The sequence below is a fragment of the Cucumis melo genome, chromosome 7 (assembly GCF_025177605.1).
Source record: "Cucumis melo cultivar AY chromosome 7, USDA_Cmelo_AY_1.0, whole genome shotgun sequence".
Taxonomy (NCBI): Eukaryota; Viridiplantae; Streptophyta; class Magnoliopsida; order Cucurbitales; family Cucurbitaceae; genus Cucumis; species Cucumis melo.
The window spans coordinates 28,721,585-28,746,062 of NC_066863.1; the positions used below are offsets into that span (position 1 = coordinate 28,721,585).

The following is a 24,478-nucleotide window of genomic DNA, read 5'->3' on the forward strand; positions in this document are numbered from 1 at the left end:
ATTTACTAAATCATTGACATGTGTTTTTTTTTCTTCATAATAAGTAAATCTATTAGATATATAATTAAATTTTACGTCTAATAATATCCTAAATTGTCTTTGTTTTTACGTTTCGATAATAAGTTTAAAAGAAATAATGATCTATTAGACATAAAACTCAAAGTATAAACCACTGATCAAGACACCTTCGATGTTACCAAAAAACAAAAACATTAAAATTCAGATAAGTTCGAACATGAAACTTGTAATTTAACTTATATGTTTAATATGGATACCCTTTTCCAACTTTTCTTCTTCTCTTAATTTTGTAGTTAGTCGTTCCTTTATCAGGTAAATTGTTGTTTGAAAAATAATATCAACTAGGTTAATTTATGATCTTATAAACAAGACTACAATACTTACTTTTTTGTAGTACAATTGGAATATGAAAAATTTAAACTATAAACCTCATGGGCACTAATACTCTCACGTATGCTAGTTGATACATTTGCTTAGTTTCTTTGAAACCAAATACGTTCATTTCATCAAAATAAAATGTCGAGTACTTCTACCCAATTAAGAACAATACATGTGAATGCGACATCATTAGTTTACCAATGGGTTTATTTGTTGAAACCAAAGTAAAATTTACGTTCGTAAAAATTGATACGATGTTTCATCCTCCGAGGTTTTAACTTCGAATCCTCCTTCCTTTCTTAAATTACTTGAACAAAACATAAGAGAAATGGGAGGAGAGGAAGGAAAGAACAAAAAGAAATACATACATACATATATATATATATATATATGTATATATAGTGTGTGTGTGTGTGATATATAGTTAAAAGAGAAAGTAAAAGATGTCTGAGGTTCACAACTACCAAAAAGCAGACAATGTCTTTTAGGTATATATACTTTATCATTTCCACACTCGTGATTCACGTGCCATTTTTCTTTCTCTTCAAATATCACTTTTTCATCGTACAACCATAACATAACAATTTTGTTTTCTGTTTTTCTAAAATTAAGTAATTCAAAATTTGAAAACTAAAAAACTAACTTTCAAATAGTTGTGTTCGACTAGTAATTTAATCGCGAATTATACAAATTATCGTAAGATATGGAAAAAATAGTAGATCTAATTTTTAAAAACAAAAACAAAAATCGAAATGGTTGCTAAACGGTAAAAAAAAAATTGTCTATAGTTTTTCGTACTATAATTCAATTAAAAATATTTTTTAAAAAAATGAATTAATTATTTGATACGACTGAAATCGCATACCTCAAAACATTAATTACAACCTAACTTCAATGATATAATTTTTTTTAGTACCTACCAATTAAGGCGATTGAACTCCCAATTAGAAGTGTCCATCCAAACTTTAAAAATTGAACAAAAATTTTCGAAAATAAACGACGTTATGTTTGTGTTTTTGTACGCAGATGATATTGTGTGTATGTTTCATGAGTAGTTGATAGTTTTTGTTTCTAGAATTTGGGTTTGAATATAAATATTTACCCATGAAACATTTTTGAAAAAAAAATCACATTTTTTTTGTCTTAATAATGCAACTTTTAAACAAATTTTCTATGTCTAGAGTAACCTTAAAATTTGAATTCCAAAGTTGAAAATGCATAAATATATCAAAAATAAACAAAATAATTATAACTAAGTAGTTTTGATCGTAAGACCAATCCATAATAGTGTTTTTCATATATATATATATATATAACAAAAAGAGCTAACTTATTTACAAATATAACAAAAATATACCTATAAAAAATATGGTCATTTTTAAATATAAAAATGTAACAGAATATTTACAAAATATAACAAAATTTTAAATTCCATCAATGTTTATCGGTGACATTGCTAGATATTGATAGATATACGCATATAAAAATATATCAATATCTATTATTAATAAAATTTGAAATTATACTATATTCTATAAATATTTTGAACAATTTTATTATTTACAATAGTTATTCTAAAAAATAATATGATATTACAAAATGATAATTAAACCAAGAGTTTTAATTAAGATTAAACATGTTCATGAAATAATTAATAAAATTATATATTTAACTTAATATTTAATAATTGCTTTATGATTTGTAAATACATTATATTAAAAAGAAAAAGTTGAATAAATTATTTAAATTTCTCAAGCTCTCTCTCTCTCTCTCTATATATATATATATATATATTTTTGATTTTCAAATATTTATTTCTATAATATTGGTTAAGAAACATGCATACCTCAAATCTCTCAAATCCAAGTTGGTCCAAACTTTAGAAACTCAAAGTTAATGCCTACAAATTGCACATGGTAGATAGGATACCCATACCATGATGTAATTGTGCCAAATACTCTCTCACAAAATTAATACCAAAAGCTAAGATTTTTCTCTCTTATTGCTCTATACTTTTAATTTCCTCCCCCATATCCCTTTCAACTTAGAAGAAAGTAAATAAATAAAATTAAAGGGTATTAAACTTTAAATGAAAAAAAGAAAGAAAAAACAGGAAAAAAAAATCATCTATTTTTAAGGTTTTAAAATATCACCTTTTGATCTTATATTTTAAATTTGTTCCATTTTAGTGTAGACATTTCCTTCTTTTATTATCAATAAAAACATATAAAGGAAATTATTATTACTATTATTATTATATTGATACTAATTAATTTCGAAGAAAAAATTAAAATTGAAAGATTAAATTTGGAATTTATTGTAGTTAGGAAAAGTAAAATTGAATAATAAAAATATATGAAGAGACTAAAATGGAATAAAGATATACCGATAATAATAGTATTAATTAATAAGGATGATATAATAATATATATGCACAGATATCTAAGAACAGAAAGGGAATTAAGCACTAGAAAAACAGCATTAACATCAAGAAGGGGCAGCAGAAATCCTAATTTCATCAAAAGAATAGCTTGATCTCATCAAGGTGCTTGAAAAAGGTGGAGGAATGGGCAATTCTTCAAGCTCATCAAAGAAATTATCATGATTTTCTATTTCTGATTTTTTTGTTTTTATGATCATCACCTCATCACAACATGAAGAAGAAGAAGAAGAAGAAGAAGAAATTATTGGTTCTTGATCCAAACACTCATCCTTTATTTTTTCCGTTCCTTTTTTCTCTTCATCTTCTAATAATAATAATTCATCATCATCATCATCTTCTTCTCCTTCTTCTACTTCTACTTCTACTTCTTCTTCACACTGACTAACAATAATGCTGTTTTTCTCATCATCATTATTGTTGTTATTATGATCTTGTTCTTGATTTGGAACAAGATCATCATCTTCATCATCATCTTGATCCAACGGCTGTGGTTGATCAATCTCTTGTTGATTTTGATCCAAATTGAGAGTAGAGATGTTGGGACCTGGATGGTTATGGCTTGAAGTGTATGTTATGATGAACATTGAACCATCTGTTTTGCATCTCTCAACTTGTTTTTTTGCTGAACAACCCTTTGTTGTACTACATCTATAATAACCCCTAAAAAACACATCAACAAAAAATGAGATAAATTTGGGGGGAAAACCCCCTTTTTCGTTTACAAGAGACAGCAAAAAAAGAAAAAAAAAAAACTTATTTTCTTTGTTGTTTAAGAACCTTGGATATGGAGATCCTTTGATGGGTTTTTGGCCATATTTTCTCCAAGACCAAAAATCAGGAGGTGGACCTTCATTTTTCATCTTCCCTATCCCTATTGCAGCTTTTTTAGACCCAATCTTTACAGTAACCACAGTCTTTTGAACAACCTTTCTGCAAAAATTAAAAAGAAAGGGGGGGGTTTTGTTTTTGGGAGGAAAAAACAGGACTTACAAAGAAAAGTTTGTTTCTTTTTTTCTTAACAAAATAGACAGGGAAAAAAAAGAAAGAAAAAAAGCAAACCTTTTTTTGGAAAGGGGTTGTTCTTCTTCTGGTGTGGGTTGAGTTGAAAGAAGATGATGTTCATCATTTGGGTTTGGTTTGAAAGAATGATGAGAAGAAACCTCCATGGGTATTGGCTAATTAATTTGGTGTTTTTTCTTTTTTGTTTGGGTGAGCATTTGAAAGAGAAAAGGGCAAAGGGGAAGAGAGGTTGTTTGTCAATAAAGAAAGGAGTAGGATGAAGAAAAGACAGAGCCCATTTGTGTTATGATGAGAGAGAAAGATGAGATGACAAAATCACCCCTCCCCAAGTTGCTGTCTTTTGTTGCTCATCACTCATTTAATGGAGTAATTAAAAGAGTTGGAGAGAGAGTGTGTGTGAGGCAGGTTTGTGCATTATTACACAATGTAAAATATATATTTTAGAATGAACCATTTCACTGACCCTTTTATCACCGACTCCTACAAACGTATGAAATCTAAGCTCGTAATTCTAAAGTGATGATCATCTTTATCGTGATCTTCATTGTACTATGGTGTTTTTTGCCCCCATTTTCTCCTGAGTTTGTTGTGTTTTTTGGTGAGAAAAATGAAGACCACATTAAGAATGACCTTAGTATCAGAGCTATACAATCATCCTACATGTGTGTTTTCTCCATTTTCCTCCTAGTTTGTTGTCCTTGAGTGAAATAAAAAAAGAAGAAGAATAGAGAGATTACGATAAAGATAACCCTCGTGTTAGGGTTACGATAGAGATGAACATCCCTAACAGAAGTTTAGATTTTATATGTTAGAGATAATTCATCAATCAAATAGATTTGTATGACTTATCAGTAATAGTCCATCGATAGACCGCACTTGTAGAATTTGTTATATTTGCAATTTTTTAAAAAAATATTTATATATTATGCTAATATTTTGATTTTGATCGCTATATTTACCTCGTACATTTTCTTTAAACTTGAAATAGCACGACCTTATCGTAAGAAATTGAAAAAAAAAAAGAAGTGGTGGGGCCTTAGAAGATATTTTTTTATTGGCTGCATGGCACATTTGTTGGTCCTACTCCATCTAGCAAAGATTTATATAGTCCTATCATGTGGGCAATAAATTTTGAAATTTATGAATTTCTTTTAAAAAAAAGAATATCATGTATTGAATTTGTACATTAATTAATTATTATTTATCTTAACTTTACAACAGAGAGATATCAATGTTTTAACTAAGGAAGGAGTAGATAAGTACTTTAATAAATAATTATATTGATTTTTTTTAAAAAAATATACTGTGAGTTTAACTTTAGGAGTCGTAAATAATTCAACTTGGTTAATAAATTTATTGAAGTTTGGTCGTTTGATTGAACAACTCTATTTTTACATTTATTTTTCCTTCATTTTATCGTGTAATTTGTTAAAATTTTTTCTTAATTTACTTTTTACAATTATTGAAATTTTTTATTTTATAGCTCTATGTGACAAACACTAATTTACTAACCCAACGTATAAATTTCACTCAGTGGAATAAATGCCCCTACAGCTATAATTCTTTTTTTTAATTATATCGTGCTTGTTTAATTCTTCAAACGATATAAATTCTTGGTATTTTTAGAAGAAGATGATGTGATAGACTAATTTTGAACATGTTGAATTTTTTTTTAGAATGTAAGCATAACAACATAAAAATATTGATCAATTAAATTTAAGATCCGTTAAATGTATATATCCAATTAAAATTTTAAGATTTATTAGATTTCTTTTAAAGAATTTACTAGAATATTTTCTTAAAGTAACTATTACCGCAACGTCCTTGAAGTTTAGATTACAAAATTAAACATCTAGATGTCAAACCAAACTTATAATCTAATCTCACCTTTTTAAAGAAAGAAATAATAAATATTGATGAACATAAACTTAACATGGCTTTACACAATATACCTCATATGTGTGAGCATTTATTTGAGTAATGCAGGTGCAAATCAAATCATATTTAAGTTAATTAAGGTGGATATAAATATTAAAACTTAAAAAATGGTTAAGAGAATAAAATATTTATAAGTATTCTTCAAAATGTGTCATTTCAAAATCAAATGTCTCGTTTGTATACTCTGAATAGTTCCTTGCATGTTAAGGTATTTGAGTCACTCCACACCCAAATAGTATCGGTTAGGATGTTAAAGATCTTTGTAGACATTTAACATTTTGTGGTGAGAATAAGAATTGTAGGAAGGGATTTTGACCTTGTGTGCTTTGGCCCTCAAGGTTTTTCTTTTCCTTTTCCGCTAGCTCTATGACCTAGAAAATTAGATCCTTTGATTGTTCCTTCTAGACCGACAATTTCAAGAGAAGTATATTTATAGGGTAACTCTAACTCCTCCTATCAAATTTCTTAATGGCCTAAAAGAAGCTTAATTGTATTTGTTCATTCTAGTGTAGGTTTGTGCTTGCATCATGAAGTTTGGAGAGTGGCCTAATGTATGGTTATTTATTAGAGATATATGGTCAAAGTGTAACCTTTGTATGGTCCCCGATAATACTTTTCAAGTCGTTTTTCTTTTTACTTGGGGCATCTAAAAAGAGGGGTGATTGTGATCAGATTTTTCTCTTGGAATCTTTTCTTATGAGTTGTGTTCTTCTAATTTAGTCATTTTTAATGGTTATATTTGGTATGTTTTATTCGTTCTGATAATTGATGATTCTTATTTATTTGTGTTTTTGATTTCAAGTTGTTCAGTCATCTTTATTTTCACAATTTAATACTTTAAACAAAATAGAAAAAGATATTCTTTTTGTTGACACACATTTAAACCAAAAAAACTTTAATTTGCAAATGCGAATAATAAACTTACGGAAAAATAAAAATAAAAGCATTAATTCACATTATAATGCCACACCCAACCCCACCAACAATTTATTGGAACTTTAAAGGAACTTTGTTAAACTTAAAACTCATTTCTTATCCTCTTCCCACAACATTTAAGACCGTACGCAAATTGTTACCATTCTCATTAGGCGAAGTTTATAAAAGAAAAATTATTGTGAACCGATAGACATGTCTATGATCGATAGAATATCATAACAAATGTTGTTGTATAAAATCCTATTTCACTTTAAGAACAAAATTAAGAGAAAGGAGTTAGAAATTGAATTTTTAAAACATTTGTGTTTTAAAAAATTTTGTAACCGTAATTAAGTTAAAGGGTTTAAAACAAATTTCCTTATTTGTTTTGCCCAATAAAACGTTATAGGAATCTTCAACATATCACAAAAATCCATAACACTAACTTCTTTAGGTGTGCATGTTCTCAATTCTTGAACTAATGAATTTTGTTATGAGAATTAGTGGCCACTAGTCACTTAATCACTACGCAAATTTTATCAAACTACTTACCATACCATACCATATGTTATGATATCTTATTTCCTTTTATTACGAATTCGTAATTAAAAACAAGAACAATCTCTAGTTTCTATTTTCTTTTTTATTTTTGTAAAAAGAATATAATAAGACAAGTTAAGTAGAAAAATGTTTAAAATAAATCAAAAGCTCTAAAATTTTCTCCACTTTGACCCTCCAATTTTTCTACCAAGTTTCTAAATCCAAATTGTGAACAATAATGAATAAGAAGAAGAAAAGAAAAGGCACTGGTTTGAATTAAACATAAATAAATATAAAAAGAGAAAATTATCATGGCCCAAATAGGTCCAAAAATACTTCATTGGCCCAATTCATATTGAACCAAAAATACTTTTTAGATAAAAGCGTAGATCTTCGTTTCAAGTGAATTTGTTGGCATTCATGCCATAAAAATAACTAATAATTCAAAATTACTCAATTTTCCATATATAGGTAAAATAATATTAATAACTGTTAATAAATATATTGTTAGTGTTTCATAGTATATATAGAAGAACCATAGGGGATATGCCTTACATGTGGCTTTGGACTCAGCCATAACCTCGATCAAGGATTAGGTGGACGTGATCCATCCTCATTTGGTGAATGAAGCATATTGTGATCTATTTAGGCATTGAGAAAAGTATAATTTGGGTAAAAAGCCCAAACCAACCTCCTCGACCAAGGAGATGTTGAGGTTGAGCTTCAAAATTTGATAAAAGAGACATGTCATGCATGTCCTAACCCGTTTGGTTCGAGAGATTACCTAATATGGCTTGAAAACTCTAATAAGAATGTCCTAGGTCAGAATTCGCTATAAATACATCATTAATTGCTACATATATAGGATTTATGACTTAAGCAATAAGAACTTTGTCTGGTAAATAACATATTGAGTGTGTTAATTTTTTCATTATACACGTCACATATTTTTCTAAATTATCAATTTATTATATATTATTGTTGCCACATGAAAGTTACGTGTTATTCAATGCTCAAATTTTGGTATCAACAATTATCATATTCACCGGTAAACATTTTCGTCATCGATTTTGTTTCTTAAAAGAATTCTAGTACGGCTAAAGTTTCTAATTTGGTGATAAGCCAAAGAAGAGGGGTTAATTAGTTAAAGAAAGATTGGACTTTTTTAATCAAAGTTTTAGGAGGGTAGAAGTTTAATTGGAATAGAAATTTAATAGATAAGAATTTTAGGAAAACTTTGTTTCAATTAATCTTTTTTTCTTTCTTTTAATAAAAATGATATGTTTTGTTCTTGTGGAAATTTGCTTTGTAGGCACTAACAAAAGATAAAACTTCAACCGAAAAAATAGGTATTTAAAAACTTTATGATTGTGGAAAAAAAATATAATCGTCTTATGATATATATATTTTTCATTTTCTCCGATTAATATCCTAAATTTTGCAATAAAATTAACTTCTTAACACTTTTTCCTTTTAGTATATAAATTTTTAAAATGCATACTTTAATTCTCCAACTTAAAAAATATATATAATAGATAGCAACTTAAGAAATAATAATTAAATATATAACAATATTTTAAAAAAATTGTAAATATAACAAAATCTATAAGTGGTAAACTTCGTTGATATTGTTGATAGACTTCAATAATAGACTCTTATGATTTATTAGGATAGATCGGATATCTGTAAAATGATTTATCAGTCATAGATTTCTATCATTACAATTTTTGTAAAATATTGCTATTTACTTAATTATTTTGAACCTAATTACTATATTTTGCAACTGTTTTTTTTTTTTTATAAATTATTTCATTAGTATTAATCTTGGATGAATTATAGAAGCTTAGAATTAGAAGAAAAAAAATTCTTTATGATTTAAGTCAAAGAGAAATTAAAGATAAAAAAAATCATTTTAAATGGATTATATATACGTTAACCAATTTGAATATATCTATTAAAGTATTAATAAACATATATAATGGCCAATAATCAAACCTACATGTGTTTTAGCTTGAGAATAATTTAATTGAATCAAGCAATTGTATTCAAATATAACGTTGACAAAAAAAAAAAAAAAAAAAAAAAAACTCTTCCTACTTGTTACATCCTATTTTTTATTTTATATAAAAAGATATAAAAATATTAACATTTTCATGACAAATATTTTTATATTCTCGTTTTGTGTTATTTGTTTTATTCTAACGAAAACATGCAATCACACCTTCGTTATTCAACAAAAATTCAATCTAAACTACTAAGTTATAGTTATCTTTATGTTGTATATAAATAAAAGACCGATATACATAATTAAATTATATTCATCTAATATTTCCTTTCAATAACTACCGAATGATAATTTGTGATTGAATACTTAAACGAGTTTTTTCAGATATAAGTACGAGCTGCATGAATGCATTAATCTCCATGGAGGGTTATATACAATAATTTAAAATATTTAAATGAAAAAAGTAAGAGAAATTAATTATAAGCTAAATACATGAACATAAAAGGAAAATAAAGATGATGAATGGACAAAGTCTTAGTCAACTCATCATCCAAAGCTGTGGACGTGGCATCCACTTAATGATTACAAGATTATTCCATAACAACAACTTATAAATTTAATAAACATCTTATAATAATAATTATTTTATATGTTTATTCCAATCAAATTCTTTGTCTTTTGCCGATCAAAACCAAAATATTTGTTTTATAAAACAAAACCAAACTTTTTTTTTTTTTTTCCATTCATTTATCCTCTTCTTTTATGTTCTTCTTTTGTCTGATCAATTTCCAACAACAACCGAAAACTGTCCTAAAGCTAAAGCCCCCGCGCTATGGAAATTCTAAACACTTCCTTTTTGTTTCATCTCTTCGCCATCAACCTTCTTGGCCTCTTGCTTCCTCTCTCCCTCCTTCTTCTCGCTCGTCTCTCTTCCGCCCTATATCTCCTTGCCCTACTACCGTGGCCCCCATCCTTCTTGCTCTCTCTTATCCTTTATGTTAACTCTCCTCTTCTTTTCCTTCTTGTTTCTTTCGTCATCCTCTCCACTCTTCTCCACTCTCTCACCGGAAAATCCACTCTTCCGACCAAACTCCCCGGTCCCGTCTCCCAACCACGCCTTTACACGGCATGGATTTTCCTATGTACTCTCCAAGTATGTGTCGGCGTCGGAATCGAGGGGAGCTTATCGAGTGGGCTGAACGACTTGACGTCGACTGGCCACGTTGAGGGTGGCATGTGGAGGAGACTGCTGTTTTTCTTCGGACTTCATGAAGCCGTGGTGCACTGGACGAGGGTGGTGGTGAAGCCGGTGGTGGACGACACCATATACGGGGAATCTCGGAAAGAGAAGTGGTTTGAGACGGCAGCTACCGCGGTGAGCTTGGGCGGGCTGTGGTGGTGGCGGTTGAGGGATGAGGCGGAGGTGCTAGTGGTTGTGGCGGAAAGCAAGTGGTTGACGTCGACGGAATTGGGTTGGGCAGACATTTCCGGGTGGTGCTTATATTACATTACCGTTGTAATTGGAATTGCTAAGATTGTTAAGTACTGTATTGGTTGGTTTGGTGGGATTTTTGTCTCTAGAAAACATTCTAAAACCTCCAATCTGGTTGGTGTTGAAGACAATGTTTGAAATTTTTTAATTAAATTTACAATTTGTTGGTGGTAATTGGTAATATAATGATCTTATCTAGGGATATTAATTCATAGCAAATATACCAATCAAGACCTGAGAGTACCCTTGTATTTCAAAGAAATGTCACCATATCACAAAATTTAGACTTAGGCTTTAAAATCTATGGGTTGTATATGCAATTCTTTTAAAATATTACTTTTACATGATTGTATATTTTAGTTGTTAATTAATTTGATTTATTCCAATTTACAATTACTCTCATCTTTTGTTGTATATTTTAGCTGCATAATTTGGTTATTTTTCATTATAACTAAGATGACAGTAAGGTTCTTTTTGTTTCTAAAATCTCAGCTTGGATTTTCTTATAAATACATTCAATAATTTTAATCGCATTTATCTACTTTTTTATCCTAATTGATAAACCATTAGACTAATGATCAATTGGATTTTCTCTAATCACAATTAATTGTTTTTAAATACAGAAATTACTTTCTAAATTATTCTTCCACACTCTCAATTTCAATTTTCAACACAATATTGGTGTGAAGTTGAGGATTTAAATACAAGCATATCTTTTTGATATCGTAGCTAAACTCAAAAAATAACAAAAAGATTAAATTCTATTAACAATACTATTTCGATGAAAGTATCATTAATAGAATATAAAATTTTGTAAATATTTTTAAATTTCAACGATTTTGTTACTTTTATATATATATATATATATAAAATTAGAAAACTAGGAGAAACAATTATAAATTTTAAAAATAGAAAAATGGTAAAAGTACTTCTAGACCCCTATTTCATCCTTTTCTAATTATTATGAAATCCACAATCAAATCATTGCCCAAACAAAGATAGAGCATAGGGTACCTTAGAATTGGGGCATATCCATAAATATGATATTTGAAAAGGGCATTTACCCCCCAAATAATTTATGCATTCTACGGGGAGGTTGACATAAAATAAATATTTCTCCAATTTCAGTGCGCCCAATCGTCCTGGATTCCCACTTCTTAGTGGAGCCACGTCACTTTCTTCTTTACGTGTCGGTTTTACACTAAAACTTTCCCTAAGCAGCTTCCTTAACCTCTCTTCTTCCCAGCTCCAGACCACACTCAATGCGCCAGCCATGGCCTCCACCAACACCAACCCAGTAGACTCCGGCGAAGAAAATCTCACTGTCAGTCTCTTCCTTCCTCTTCTACCTCTCCATCCTCTCACTTTTTTTGTCTTCCTTTTATTTAACGATCGTTTAAGCAAGCAATCGGATGAAATTGCTTCGCCTCTATGGCTTGTTATTTCGGAATTAGAGGTTTTAAAGATATTACGGCGGGTGTTTGATCTAAGATTATGTTTGGAGAGTTTAATTGTTTTATTTGGCTTACGAATATATTTTGATCGTAGTACGTCTGTATGTATCTCCCTCACTTGATTGCAGGTTGCACTGGGAGACCAATCTACAGTTGTTGTGTCTTTGACAAACCGTGTAAATACGCTCAAACGGCAAATTCAAGCAGAGAGGTTTGTTTCGGTAAAGGTATGTTGAAGAGAATTCTATTTGATATTTTATTACTTCTGCAAACCTTCGACATCCAAGAAAAACAGAAGGAAAAAAAAAAAAAAAAAACGAAAATTGTATTATGATTGTGCAGGAAAAGCTTGAGATCAATGCTCAGAAGCTTGCAAGTAACGTTGCTCAGTCGATGTCTACAACTTCTAGAAATGCTCTATCAGTTGTAGAAGAAAATAGGAATGGGAAAATGCTTCTCTCGAGGATGGAGTTTCCTCTCTGTAAGTTATCCGGGATTGCTTATGGTGCTGGAGATAAAGATTATATCAACAATCAGGAGGTTGTTTACTCTATTAGTATTAAACTTCCATACATTGAGAAGTTGCCTCCTTACACAACGTGGATATTTTTGGACAGGTATACTATTGTTTGAGATACTTTGGTCAATGTTTCCCCTTAAAATTCACTTTAACAGTTCGGTGATGGATATGCTTGAATTTTCCTCTGTCTCTAAAGAAAGGAAATATGATATATTTTTCTTGAAAACCTATAGAGGGTGTTTGAGGAACTGAGTTGATTTTTATAGTTTGTGATTATTAGTCTATGGGTGATAATATATAGTATGTAGGCTATACTAGTTTGTGTTTAGGCTGTAGACTATTTTAGTTTGAGTAGAATAGAGTAAATACTGAGTAGGGAAAGAGAGTATTAGTAGAAAATAGTAAAAATTGTTAAAGATTTGATATGGTAATATTGTAGTCAATTGTATGCTATAATAGCTAGAAACAACCACTATTATAATTGGAGCCTTGAACATAGAGCTGGCTATCCCACTCAGGGCCCAAACACCCCGTATGAATTTATGCTCTCAGGCCTCAGCTATTATGAATAAGTACTTTGTTGTTGTATATCTGTCATATCTATCTCAAATTTGTCACTCACAGCACAGGAATCAGAGAATGGCTGAAGACCAGTCAGTAGTCGGTAGAAGACGCATTTATTATGATCAGCACGGCAGTGAAGCCTTGATCTGTAGTGACAGTGAGGAAGAGCTTGCAGAACCAGAGGATGAAAAACATGAGTTCTCTGAAGGTGAAGACCGTGTGTTATGGTGAGCTAAAATAGATACTGCTTGCCTTGTATATATTAATATGAACTGTATTTCTGTTCTTCATACAACTGCTTAATTATTCAGAGGTGATTTTTAGCTTATTTATTTCTTCCTGTGTTGGTTATTTCAGGATCCAGTATCTTCAACTATTCATGCATTTCTTCCTGTTTGTTTATTGTATTCTTAGATTGTTGGTGAATTTTCTATTTTTGGAGACCAGATGAACTTGAGTACTTGACCTGTTGTTTGATGCTTTCTGTGATGAGGAGGCAATACATGAGCCAAATATGTTGGAAAATGAATTAATGTAGCAATGTCTGCTTATATATGATTTTTGAAATTATAACCTACATAGAACAGTTAAGCTCAATTTTTTCTTCTTTGTTGTATTTCCAGGATAATTATTCAGGAACATGGAGTAGGCGAGAATGTACTTCAAATTTTAAGCCATTCTATTGGCTGTACCACATCAGAAATCCAGGTAATCTGGATAGACATGATGAAACACAATCTGTAGAAATGCTGATTATACATGCATACGTATGTATTATATATATTTGCATGATATATATGTTTTTATGCATGTACGAGGTTATTTTGCTGTCAAAAAATTTGATTGGAGCCTTCATCCCTTCTATTGCTTGAAACACTCCTTTTCTGTTATTTTTAGGAGCGGTATAATGTGCTTAAGGAAAGGAATTACAAAACAGATTTGAGTTCTAAAGTTTTGGAAGAATCTATGTCTAAGAAGGGAATATCTTTATACAAGAGCCTCAGTTCAACGTTAGATTCTTTTGATAACCTCTTTTGTCGTCGTTGTATGGTAAGGGATTTTTTTTGTCTTTCAGGCATCATTTGTTTAGGCAAGTTAGAGTAGTTTTGGCCCCTTGTTTTTCATGTTGGTCCTCAGTGTTTTTTATGTTCTATTTTGATTCTTCAAAACTTTGAATCCATGTCATCTGGAATTCCTGTAAGAGAGACCCATGTTGGTATCTTAATTCTCCTGATAGTAAATATTAAAGACCAATTTAATTTCAACTAATAACTTGGAGACAGAATCAAGGGTTAGAAGACTGTGACGAGAATATAAACTAAAAGTGAATCGTAATTTAGGAACTAAAAAGTATTGTTCAATCAATAATATTAAATACAGCCATTTATATTCCAAGGTGTTTGTTCAATCAATAATGCTCTTTCTCATTTGCTGTATTGCATCACACTGACAGGTGTTTGATTGCCGTCTACATGGATGTTCTCAGTCATTAATCTATCCAGTAAGCAACCCAGTGTACATTTCTTGTCAGACTGTTGTAGCCTATGTAATTGTTTCTCTTTCCATGACTTTACTGGGTATCTTGTCTCACAGAATGAGAAGCAGCTCTATTGGTCTGAGCATGAGGAAGAAAGAAAACCTTGCAAAAATCAATGCTTCCTTGAGGTAAAATTTCATTTTTTTTTATCTTGATGTTCTGTAGCACAACAGAAACCACTTTTGTCCTTACAAATTTTTTGTCCAACTCACATTGTTGGAGTCTGATATGCTTAATTAGTGTAAGATACATGATAAAACCACTAGTTGATGGCATGCTGAATTCCCTGAGCACTTGTCTTCTATATTGTTAATTAGCATTTACTTCTATTCCATGTATGGTTTGCTTGACCTCTTACTTATATTCATCTACAACTTGCTAATTCCTGTGGCATTGCTGTTGTTCTTGCAAAGTTGTTTCCAGGTTTGATGTCTACGTCTGTTTCTTTTGCAGCAAGATACTTGCTGGATCCTCACTTTTTAATTACTTTCATACATGCAGCAAACAAAGAACAAACATCCAGAACGAAGAAACAAGAGACCAAGGTCATCGAAACCTGAAGAGTCAGGTGCTCATCTGGAATCTGACACCATACAAGATGAAAAATCTCTTACTGGAAAACTATCGTCCAGTAGATCCAAAGATATTTCTGTTTCTGAGGTGACCGCAGGCATGAATTCAGATATATCTATAGAGACTGCAACCAATCCTGGACCTGGGGCAAAGCAGAAGGCCTTGGAGCACCAAATTAATGATTCAGTGTCAAATGACCCTGAGTTAATTTCTGATAAATTTCAAGATATCAAGAAACAAAAGATGTTGCCATCCATGGATGTTGCAAATACCTCTACTGACACCAACCCTGAACTCAGTAGAATCACCAGCATCAAAAGCAGTCAAGAGGATATTCATAGACTTCAAAAAAATGAATTTCGAAGGGATGCAATAACTTTAGGTGAAGCCAATGAACAAACTAAGGAGAAAACTTCTCCCTCCAATATTGCTTCATGTAATAATTTTCCGGATACTGCCAGGTCCGACACTGTAGAAGCCACAGAATTGTCAACATCAAAGCTGTCAGCTGAAACTGTCAGTGAACCTGTTGAAGGAACGAGGGGAAATTCTGAGTGGAAGCTCATGGAAAAAGAATTGTACATGAAGGGAATAGAGATATTTGGAAAAAACAGGTGGGTCCTTCCACTCAGTAAAGATGCTTATGGATACTAGATAGTAGTAAATACCCTCAGTAACTGGAATAAACATGTAGGTCCTTCAAATTTTGGCTGAAGATTTTTTCATATAAAGTCAATGGTAAAGATAGTATTGTAATATCTTAGAGAAGGTACAATTTAAGTTGGTAGTAGGGGTGCGATTTGATTCTGGATACAGTCACTGATCTGATTGTTTTTCAAGCATTCATCTCCTGTTATTCTATTTGCTGAAGATATTTATATTCACTAGTTTCTTATAAAAACAATGTATTTGCTGAAAGATGAATTCTACTACTATATACCATATTTTTCAGATTATGTAGTAAACATAGAGGAGGAAAGAGCGGAAAGAAGACAAAGAAGTGTGAATCAAAAAGTGAGGAGGGAGTTCGCTCGATTTAGGAAAAACATCATTCATTTGTAAAGGAAGGGGATGCAGCTATCCAGTAAAATTTAATGCTGGTTTAAGGCTACGAAGATCTTTGAGATGCCAATCTTTCTTCATGAATTTTGGATTACTTAATGGGATACATATTGTATACGTTGACTTTGACTATATGTGTATGGTCATCTCATTAGTCAGCTATTCTCTATTCTTTGTGAATTTCACATGAAAAATATCTAATTTTTTTGGGAATGTGTCATGCGTAATTAGTGTTTTCATTTTTGTTTCTGTAAATAGAGTTTAATTCTATTTTCTAGATGAGTTGTAGATTAATCTGATTGTTTTCCTCGAGACCTTGTTCATATCTATGTTAAAATTTTTGGTTGTAGTTGCCTTATATCTAGAAACTTGCTTTCTGGATTGAAGACTTGCATGGAAGTGTTCAATTACATGCACAATGGTGGTGCTTCAACATCACACAGGTCAAGCAGCATGCCAAGTTCAAATGCAGATGACAATGGTGGTTCTGATATTGACTATACGGTATTGGTAAACTGCAAATGAATAAAATAATTTGTTATTTCTGCAATAATTTGTAATTGCACTCTTACGAAAAAAAATTAATTCTAATGTTTCCAGTCACCTTGTCTTACTTGTGTTGGGAACAGGATATGCGAATTAGATCACGTCTACTTCGTAAACGAGGAAAAGCACGGAAGCTCAAATATTCTTGGAAGTCTGCTGGTCATCCGTCTTTTTGGAAAAGGATTGCTGATGGGAAAAATCAATCTTGTAAGCAATATACACCATGTGGATGCTTGTCTTCATGTGGAAAACAATGCCCTTGTCTTCACAATGGGACCTGCTGTGAAAAATATTGTGGGTACGATTTTTTAATTCTTGGTCCCAGCCCCCCGGTTCAACTATATTTCAATCGTTTATTGATTGTCAAAAAGCTTTTTGTTGCCTGAAACTTACGGGACTTTTCTTTCTGGAAGGGCCTTATCAACTTATCCTGCATTTACATTCTCTATCAGGTGCTCAAAAAGTTGCAAAAATAGGTTCAGGGGATGCCACTGTGCCAAGAGTCAATGCAGAAGCAGGCAATGCCCATGTTTCGCTGCTGGACGTGAGTGCGATCCCGATGTATGCCGAAACTGCTGGGTCAGGTATTGAGCATCAAACACATAACTTGTACTTCTGATGGATATTCGTGTATATTGGTGAATATTTATGCAGAAGTATGTTAGCAACTTCACTGAAGATCGCATTTTTGTTCCATCTTTATTCAATAGATTTACTTTGGCCTCAATCTGCACCCCGCACCTTTAGATATATTATTTGTTGAAAATTTCTTAGATAATTTCCCAGTGAACAAATCATACTTTTATATGGAAACCGTATTATTTAGAACATTGACGCCATGGGAAGTTCATACACTTTTTTGAGTCCACTATGATCAACCTGTTTCACTCAACTCTTTAGGAACCATGAGTGTTCTTAACTCACATTCCCAATTTGCGGCAAAAATTTGGTCTGTTGGAACTTGTTATATATATGTATCTTGTTATGAATAACTTCTATGCTCCCTAATGATGCCTGCTTATATGTTGAATGTATCTAGTTGTGGTGACGGTTCATTGGGAGAGCCACCTAGACAGGGAGATGGTCAGTGTGGTAACATGAGACTCCTCCTAAGGCAACAGCAGAGAGTGAGTAATACAAAGACTTAACAACTGCATCTCTCGGAAATTATTCTAGATCTATGATTGTGACATTCAATATACAACTTTTCTTTTTTGAAAATTTCAGATTCTCCTGGGTAAGTCTGATGTTGCTGGATGGGGAGCGTTTTTGAAGGTTGGACACTAGTTTTTTGTTTTCCATTCTTGTGTTTAAATAATATTCTGAACCAGGGGAAAACATGATTTCAGAACTCTGTCAACAAGAATGATTATCTTGGGGAATATACAGGAGAACTAATCTCACACCGGGAAGCAGATAAACGAGGAAAAATTTACGATCGTGCAAACTCTTCCTTCCTTTTCGACTTGAATGATCAGGTTTGCTTCTTTCACGTTTATTATACACTTATTTTATACCTTCTTTATCCTGATAAGGTTACTTTCGGAACTGGACCTGTATACACTATAAACTTTGTTAGATAATATAGCATTAAATTTACTTTTACTCAACATAAGTTTTTAGATAAATCTATGATCTAAGATGGTATTAGAGCAGGTGGTTTAGGAGGTCTTGTGATCAATACTACAACGATATTACTCTTCCAATCAATATTGATTTACATTTATTGGGTCTTCTACATATTTCAAGTCTACAAGTGAGAGAAAGCGTACAATATTAACTTTATCTTCGTTAATAAGCTTAAGCTTTTAGGTCAATCAGTTATTTAAGAAGATCTTTTTTATCTCTATCCTTCAAACTCCATTGGAAAATTGTTTTATACATCAGCTGGTTTCTATATCTACAGTATGTTCTGGACGCCTACCGTAAAGGAGACAAGCTAAAGTTTGCAAATCATTCATCGAACCCCAACTGCTATGCAAAGGTAAACAAAGTTTCAGCAATGCTCATTAGATCTGAAATTCATAGTTCTCTTCATGTTACGTTTTTATACCAAAAAAAAAAAAAAAAAAAAAGGAAAAAAGGAAAAGAAAGGAAGGAAATAGTTGGTCTTTTGCTGGCTTGGACAGGTAATGTTGGTGGCAGGAGATCATAGGGTAGGAATTTTTGCCAAGGAGCGAATTGAAGCTACTGAAGAGCTTTTCTATGACTATCGCTATGGACCCGATCAAGCGCCTGCGTGGGCTCGAAGACCTGAGGGTTCCAAGAGAGACGACACCTCAATTTCGCAAGGGAGAGCTAAGAAACACCAATCTCATTGATTTTCCATTTAAAAAGGTTTGGATGCACAAACCATGTCCATGTTTGCTTATTAGAACTGTGAATGTGTTTGTCAAATAAGGATGGGTGGGTGCTTTTAAGAAGTTATAGAAATAATCATACATGTCAATAATACAGTATTGTTTTAGAGGAATGATACAATACCCTAATAAATTGTGGGAAATAATGTATAACATTATATGTAATTGTATACCAAATTTAGAATCATTTTATGCAAGTCGGGAAATCCGATTTGCACGTCAACTCACTCTATGACGTTTGTTTAAAGGGAAGTTTGTGTGTATTACCGGATTATATGTACATACATACATATATTTAGTTGATTGTGTCAAATATGTTTTTAAACTTTAAAATTTGTTGTTAACATCCAACGACAAAAAAAGATCTTCTAAAATGGATGACCTATTTTAAACTTTTAATTTAATTTCGATAGATTCTAAACTTTCAACAATAGACTTTTGATTTTCTATTTTTTTTTGTAAGTTGATGAATGTTTTAGCTTTTGATGTTGTGTAATAAATCTTTGATCTTTAGACATGAATCTATTGGGCATAATTAAAATTGTCTTTTGTTCTTTTATAAATTGTGAAATATGTTATGGAAAAGATTTAAATAATTTTAAAAGTTTATGAACAGATGAAAGTTGATAAAATCAACAATTTAACCAAGCCGAGTTATTATTTTGAATGTAGTTTGGTTTCCCATGATGGAAGTTCGATCCTATTTTTACTTTACCCTCACTCGTTAGTCACTGAAGCATTTAGTTCAAATTTTTAATTGACAAACCAATTTTTTAATTTGCAAACATATATAACAAAATTCATTCACTCTTTGGTCTATCTAATCATTTTAAAAACAAATGAATTACTAATTAAATCCATAGTTATTTAATTTTGGGACATTTTCAAAAATAGTAAAAATATTTTATGATAACAAGATATATGTTACTACATTTTTTTAAATCGTAAAAATAACAAATGTAAAAGAATAAACGTTTGATTTTATCTAGACGTCTTTAAAAATTAATTTTTTTTTATTAAAAAGATTGATGGTCCGATTAGATGTAAATTTGTTAGGTCTAAGAGTTGGCGGAACTTTAGAATGTGTCTGCTAAGTTGGTGAATATTGAAATTTGAACAACGTAAAATAAAAAAGAATGTATCCCCTTGTGTGCATACAACTCGTCCTTCGTTGGCAAATCAAAGCCATTTCACATGTGCAACAAGTACGAATCCCAAATGATTTTCTTTTTATTTCATAATTTTGGCATAGAAAAACATGGAGAATATTTAGTTAATCACTTTCTGTTAAACCCACAATGGAGAAAAGAATCGGAAGTATCAAATCACTTTTTCTACTTGAAGCTTAGAATTCTTCAGCTTCAACCATGAATCGATGAAGCAATGAATGAGGAATATGTTCATACCTTCGACAAACGATGAGACTGATGAAGATTTAAATCGCACTCCTAGTATGCTTGTTCGTCTACAAATGGAATGATTCTGTACACATTGTCAAAAATAGTTCATTTCACCATGTCTTTATATTTCAGATGGAAATACAATAACTCATTCCATGTATCAGGAACACCCGGAAGGCACCAATGGCTACAATCTTCACCTCCTCTCGCAAACTTCCTATTCAAAAATGATTTCCCGTACATGGATGGGTGGCCGTCGATACGATAATCTGATAAACCAGTTATGTTCAACAAAGTAACAGGAGTTTTCATCTGATTTATGACATCTTCTACAATTACATTCTTTTCAGGATAATCCAAGCTTGATGTTTCATTTAGAGGCTCCGTTGCTTCTCTACAATGCCCACCTGAATTCCACTGCCCTCCCCTATTCAAAAGAATCACAAAAATGCAACACTCAGCAACTGAGTGTAGATTGTCTTTGGAGCAACTGAAAGTGTAAATACCTGAAATGGGATGGTGCTGAACTTCGAAAGAAAACTCGGGTTTTCTTTGAATCGATGTATTTGTCAACCCATGAAGCCCAAGTTGTTAGAGCTCTTCTAAAAGCGGTATTTACGTCAAGTTGAGGAAGAACTTGATCTCTTTCTTGGTAGTAATTGATCCTATTATAAAACCATATCATCATAAACGAGTACTATGACAATTTAGATTGCAATTTGGTCAATGATCGACTTCAGGATATGAAATTTCATTAATCTATGAATGGAGTTCACTAAATATAGAAAAGCTGAATAGAATTGCTTCTAAGTTTCTTCCTATTATCATATCAATGAAATAGGCGCTAATAAGCACTGACATGGCAAAAAAAGTCCTGAGAATGCAAATGGTATGGAACCAGTCAAAATGAAAAGGACATTGCTTCTAATATAACTATAAGGTCGGAAAAGAGAAACCAACCCTGATTTTGTTTTGTAATGAGACCACCAATGGGCAGAGTTGAAAACCAAAACATCAGCTTCCCGCCATCTCGATGATCCTCGGTCAATAGTATCGATCTGCAGCGTCTGTATTCGTCTCCGTCCTAACCTTGCTTTGCCCTCATGAACAAGAAAATGCGACACATAGAACTCAACAGTACACTTGTAATCCTACAAAGAGAAACATCAGACATCAACAATGATAACGAACAACACCTGATAAATCTACAAAGAAGAAAAAACTCTTCAAAGTAGAATGAATTACCACAAACTTAAAGCTATAGTTCCCTTTCTTCTTGGTGATTCTTCGGCCATGAGTTTCATAAACCTTCCTTGGATCTTTAATGGCAACAAACAACATACATAGCATAGATTCCCATTGGTTTCTGTTAATCGAATCTCCCACAAAAACCAATCTCTTCCCTCTAATCAGTTCCAGCATTTTTGTTGCATTAAACCTTTCATTGAAACCTCACAATCATAAATCCAGAAACCATTTTCTTTGAAGGATTTCTTTGTCAAAAATAAGTGGAAAAGGAAAGAAAATGAAGAGGAACATACCTGTAAGCACCACAATCTTGGGGTTGCCATTTCAACTTCTTGTAGTTCAAATCCAATCTTCCATTCCCCTCGCAATCAAAACCTTCATCAATAAAAGGACACGAACTATTCGAGTAAGTTGGGTAGCTCTCCTCATAAACCCACTTCCCTTTTGTTAAATCGCACTGATGAGATTCTGTTCTCACTATCTCGTTCGAGGATTCCAATTTCTCCAAAAAAACTTTCGAATCTTTCTTCTCAATCGTATCGCTAATGGGCAATCCCACTTCAATTCCCTTAATCGAACTCTCGCCGCCGCTTACCCGAACTTCAGTGGTATTCCCATCAGCGCCGCCGTCATTCTTCCCTTCTTCCACGTCGTTCTCTCTCCTCTCCTCGCCGGAAAGCGGAATCCCACCATACCCAGTAACATTGTCAGCTTTCTTCAAATGGGTAGAAAGATTTTCAGATTTCCTCAAATGGGCATCGACGAAATGGGTAGTAACCGCATCAGTTCTTGAGAAATTCCTCCCGGAAGTGTTCACTGTCCGAAGATTCACGGGTCTGAAAAAGCTCACTGCAACTGGGGTAGTAGTTCTATTGAATAACAAAAAACTCTCAGAACGAGCAGGTGGATTCTTAACGATCCAAAGGGAAAAAAACGAAATGATGATGATAAACGATGAGATTGTGAAAGTGAAAAACAAGAATCTAGTGGGTTTAATGATGAAGCTTCTTTGTCGCTCCATCGATTCTCAAAGTTCCCCCACCAAATAAAGTAGAAAATGAAAAAAAAAAACAGAAAAAAAAAGGTTTTTTGAAACCAAAGAAACTATTGCAATGTCACATCAAACATGGAACAAAGATCGAAGAAAAACAGAGTGACAGCGAATAAAGACGAGCAGCAGAAAAGGGTATTGAAAAAAAATTGGGTTCGTTAGTGGGGAAGTTCTGTGAAACCTCAACTGCTCCACCTTCCCATCAATCACTAAAATGGAGTCATGGAGCAATTAGAAAAAAAAAAAATAGAATGTCATTTTCTTCTGAGATAAGTTTGGTATAACAACACAACACCCCATGAAAGTACTGATCTTCTTCTTCAGTTGAAGAAGATATAGCAATGAAACTGAATTCGATTATGGTACTGTTACCTCTAAATTGATTATCTATTGATAACGGCTTTTCGTGGATTTTACTAAGATTTGATTTTTTATATTTTCTATAAAATAATTATAGTTCTTATTTCTCTCTTTAGATTACAAAATTTGCTTAAGAAGATACACACACACACATATATATATAAATATCTTTAACTATAATTTATATTTAATTAAATATTCATCTCAACAGTCAAAATCTTTCCACTCCCTCACTGTATAAACTAATATCCTTTGTATTTAAAAAGAAGTAGCTTTATTATTTATTTGTCTAAGTGTATTTAAACATAAAGATTAGTAAAGAATTGTTTTCAGAAAAAAGAGGTATTCCGCAAATGAGGGAAAATGTTTAAATTAGTATCTTAGGGTCGTACCTGATCTCATATATTGTGTGTTAAGAACACCAAAAATTATATTCAAGTTGTACTAAACAAAAAAAAAAAAACCTTACTTTATTAATATTTAGGTGACCATTTGATTGGCAATTTGCTTTTTTTAAAAAAAATTTGGCAACTTTTCTTTTAATTTAGTTACTAGGGACATGTGGTGTTCATCCGCAACTAAACAAAAACGAAGTTTCTACAAAAAAGATATTTTAGTTTTCTAAATATGTTATAGTGTTTATAAGTTTGCTTTTCAAAAACCAAATACCACGGTTGGTTTATCAAACTTACATTTAAATCTTTAATTAAGTTAGATAGAGTTATTAATGGTTATCAAACCTCTCATCTTTAGAAAAAGAGGTCCACCAAATTATGACTAATAATCAATCAAACTTTGTATGCATTATATTGATCTTTATTTGGTTCATAGAGGAATCATTTTAATATTTTCACTCTCTTTTTATCTTCTTCTTATTATTATTATTGTTGTGAATGTTTGATGAGTTCAGAGAGACCTTAACTAAGGTATGTGATAGTTGTCTTTATTACCATTTTTTTTTAGTTGGGTTGAGAGACCAAATTATCAATTTATGATAATTAATTTCTTAAGTTATGCAAATTTATTGTTTGTTATATTTAGAGGGTGTTTCAAA

The 24,478-nt window shown here is 31.7% G+C and overlaps 4 protein-coding genes across 7 annotated transcripts; 2 read left to right on the forward strand and 2 right to left on the reverse strand.

Annotated features, from left to right (window-relative positions):
* Window positions 1-2,766: 2,766 nt before the first annotated feature.
* On the reverse strand, window positions 2,767-4,186 carry LOC103494728 (probable WRKY transcription factor 27). The gene is made up of 3 exons (XM_008456060.3): window positions 3,899-4,186; window positions 3,617-3,769; window positions 2,767-3,499 (listed from the first exon to the last, which is right to left on the reverse strand). The coding sequence occupies exons 1-3, from the start codon at window positions 4,003-4,005 to the stop codon at window positions 2,884-2,886; spliced, it is 876 nt and encodes a 291-aa protein (XP_008454282.2). The 5' UTR covers window positions 4,006-4,186; the 3' UTR covers window positions 2,767-2,883.
* Window positions 4,187-9,941: 5,755 nt separating this feature from the next.
* LOC103494729 (uncharacterized) lies at window positions 9,942-10,930 on the forward strand. Its single transcript, XM_008456061.3, has one exon. It carries the CDS (start codon window positions 10,090-10,092, stop codon window positions 10,885-10,887), a length of 798 nt encoding a protein of 265 aa, XP_008454283.1. The 5' UTR covers window positions 9,942-10,089; the 3' UTR covers window positions 10,888-10,930.
* Window positions 10,931-11,904: 974 nt separating this feature from the next.
* LOC103494730 (histone-lysine N-methyltransferase EZA1) lies at window positions 11,905-19,588 on the forward strand. 4 transcript variants are annotated; one of them, XM_008456063.3, is made up of 17 exons: window positions 11,905-12,073; window positions 12,332-12,430; window positions 12,546-12,820; window positions 13,353-13,514; window positions 13,911-13,995; window positions 14,185-14,337; window positions 14,741-14,788; window positions 14,881-14,952; window positions 15,326-16,011; window positions 16,810-16,969; window positions 17,089-17,303; window positions 17,458-17,589; window positions 18,045-18,132; window positions 18,233-18,280; window positions 18,355-18,483; window positions 18,912-18,989; window positions 19,135-19,588. In XM_008456063.3, the coding sequence occupies exons 1-17, from the start codon at window positions 12,023-12,025 to the stop codon at window positions 19,324-19,326; spliced, it is 2,673 nt and encodes an 890-aa protein (XP_008454285.2). In that variant the 5' UTR covers window positions 11,905-12,022; the 3' UTR covers window positions 19,327-19,588. The 4 variants fall into 4 exon arrangements, with proteins under 4 accessions (XP_008454285.2, XP_008454286.2, XP_016901512.2 ...); XM_008456064.3 differs by having other exon boundaries at window positions 16,810-16,963; XM_017046023.2 differs by lacking the exon at window positions 14,185-14,337.
* Window positions 19,589-20,666: 1,078 nt separating this feature from the next.
* On the reverse strand, window positions 20,667-23,411 carry LOC103494892 (protein trichome birefringence-like 6). Its single transcript, XM_017045965.2, has 5 exons — window positions 22,307-23,411; window positions 22,011-22,203; window positions 21,726-21,916; window positions 21,272-21,430; window positions 20,667-21,192 (listed from the first exon to the last, which is right to left on the reverse strand). Exons 1-5 carry the CDS (start codon window positions 23,032-23,034, stop codon window positions 20,871-20,873), a joined length of 1,593 nt encoding a protein of 530 aa, XP_016901454.2. The 5' UTR covers window positions 23,035-23,411; the 3' UTR covers window positions 20,667-20,870.
* Window positions 23,412-24,478: the final 1,067 nt, after the last annotated feature.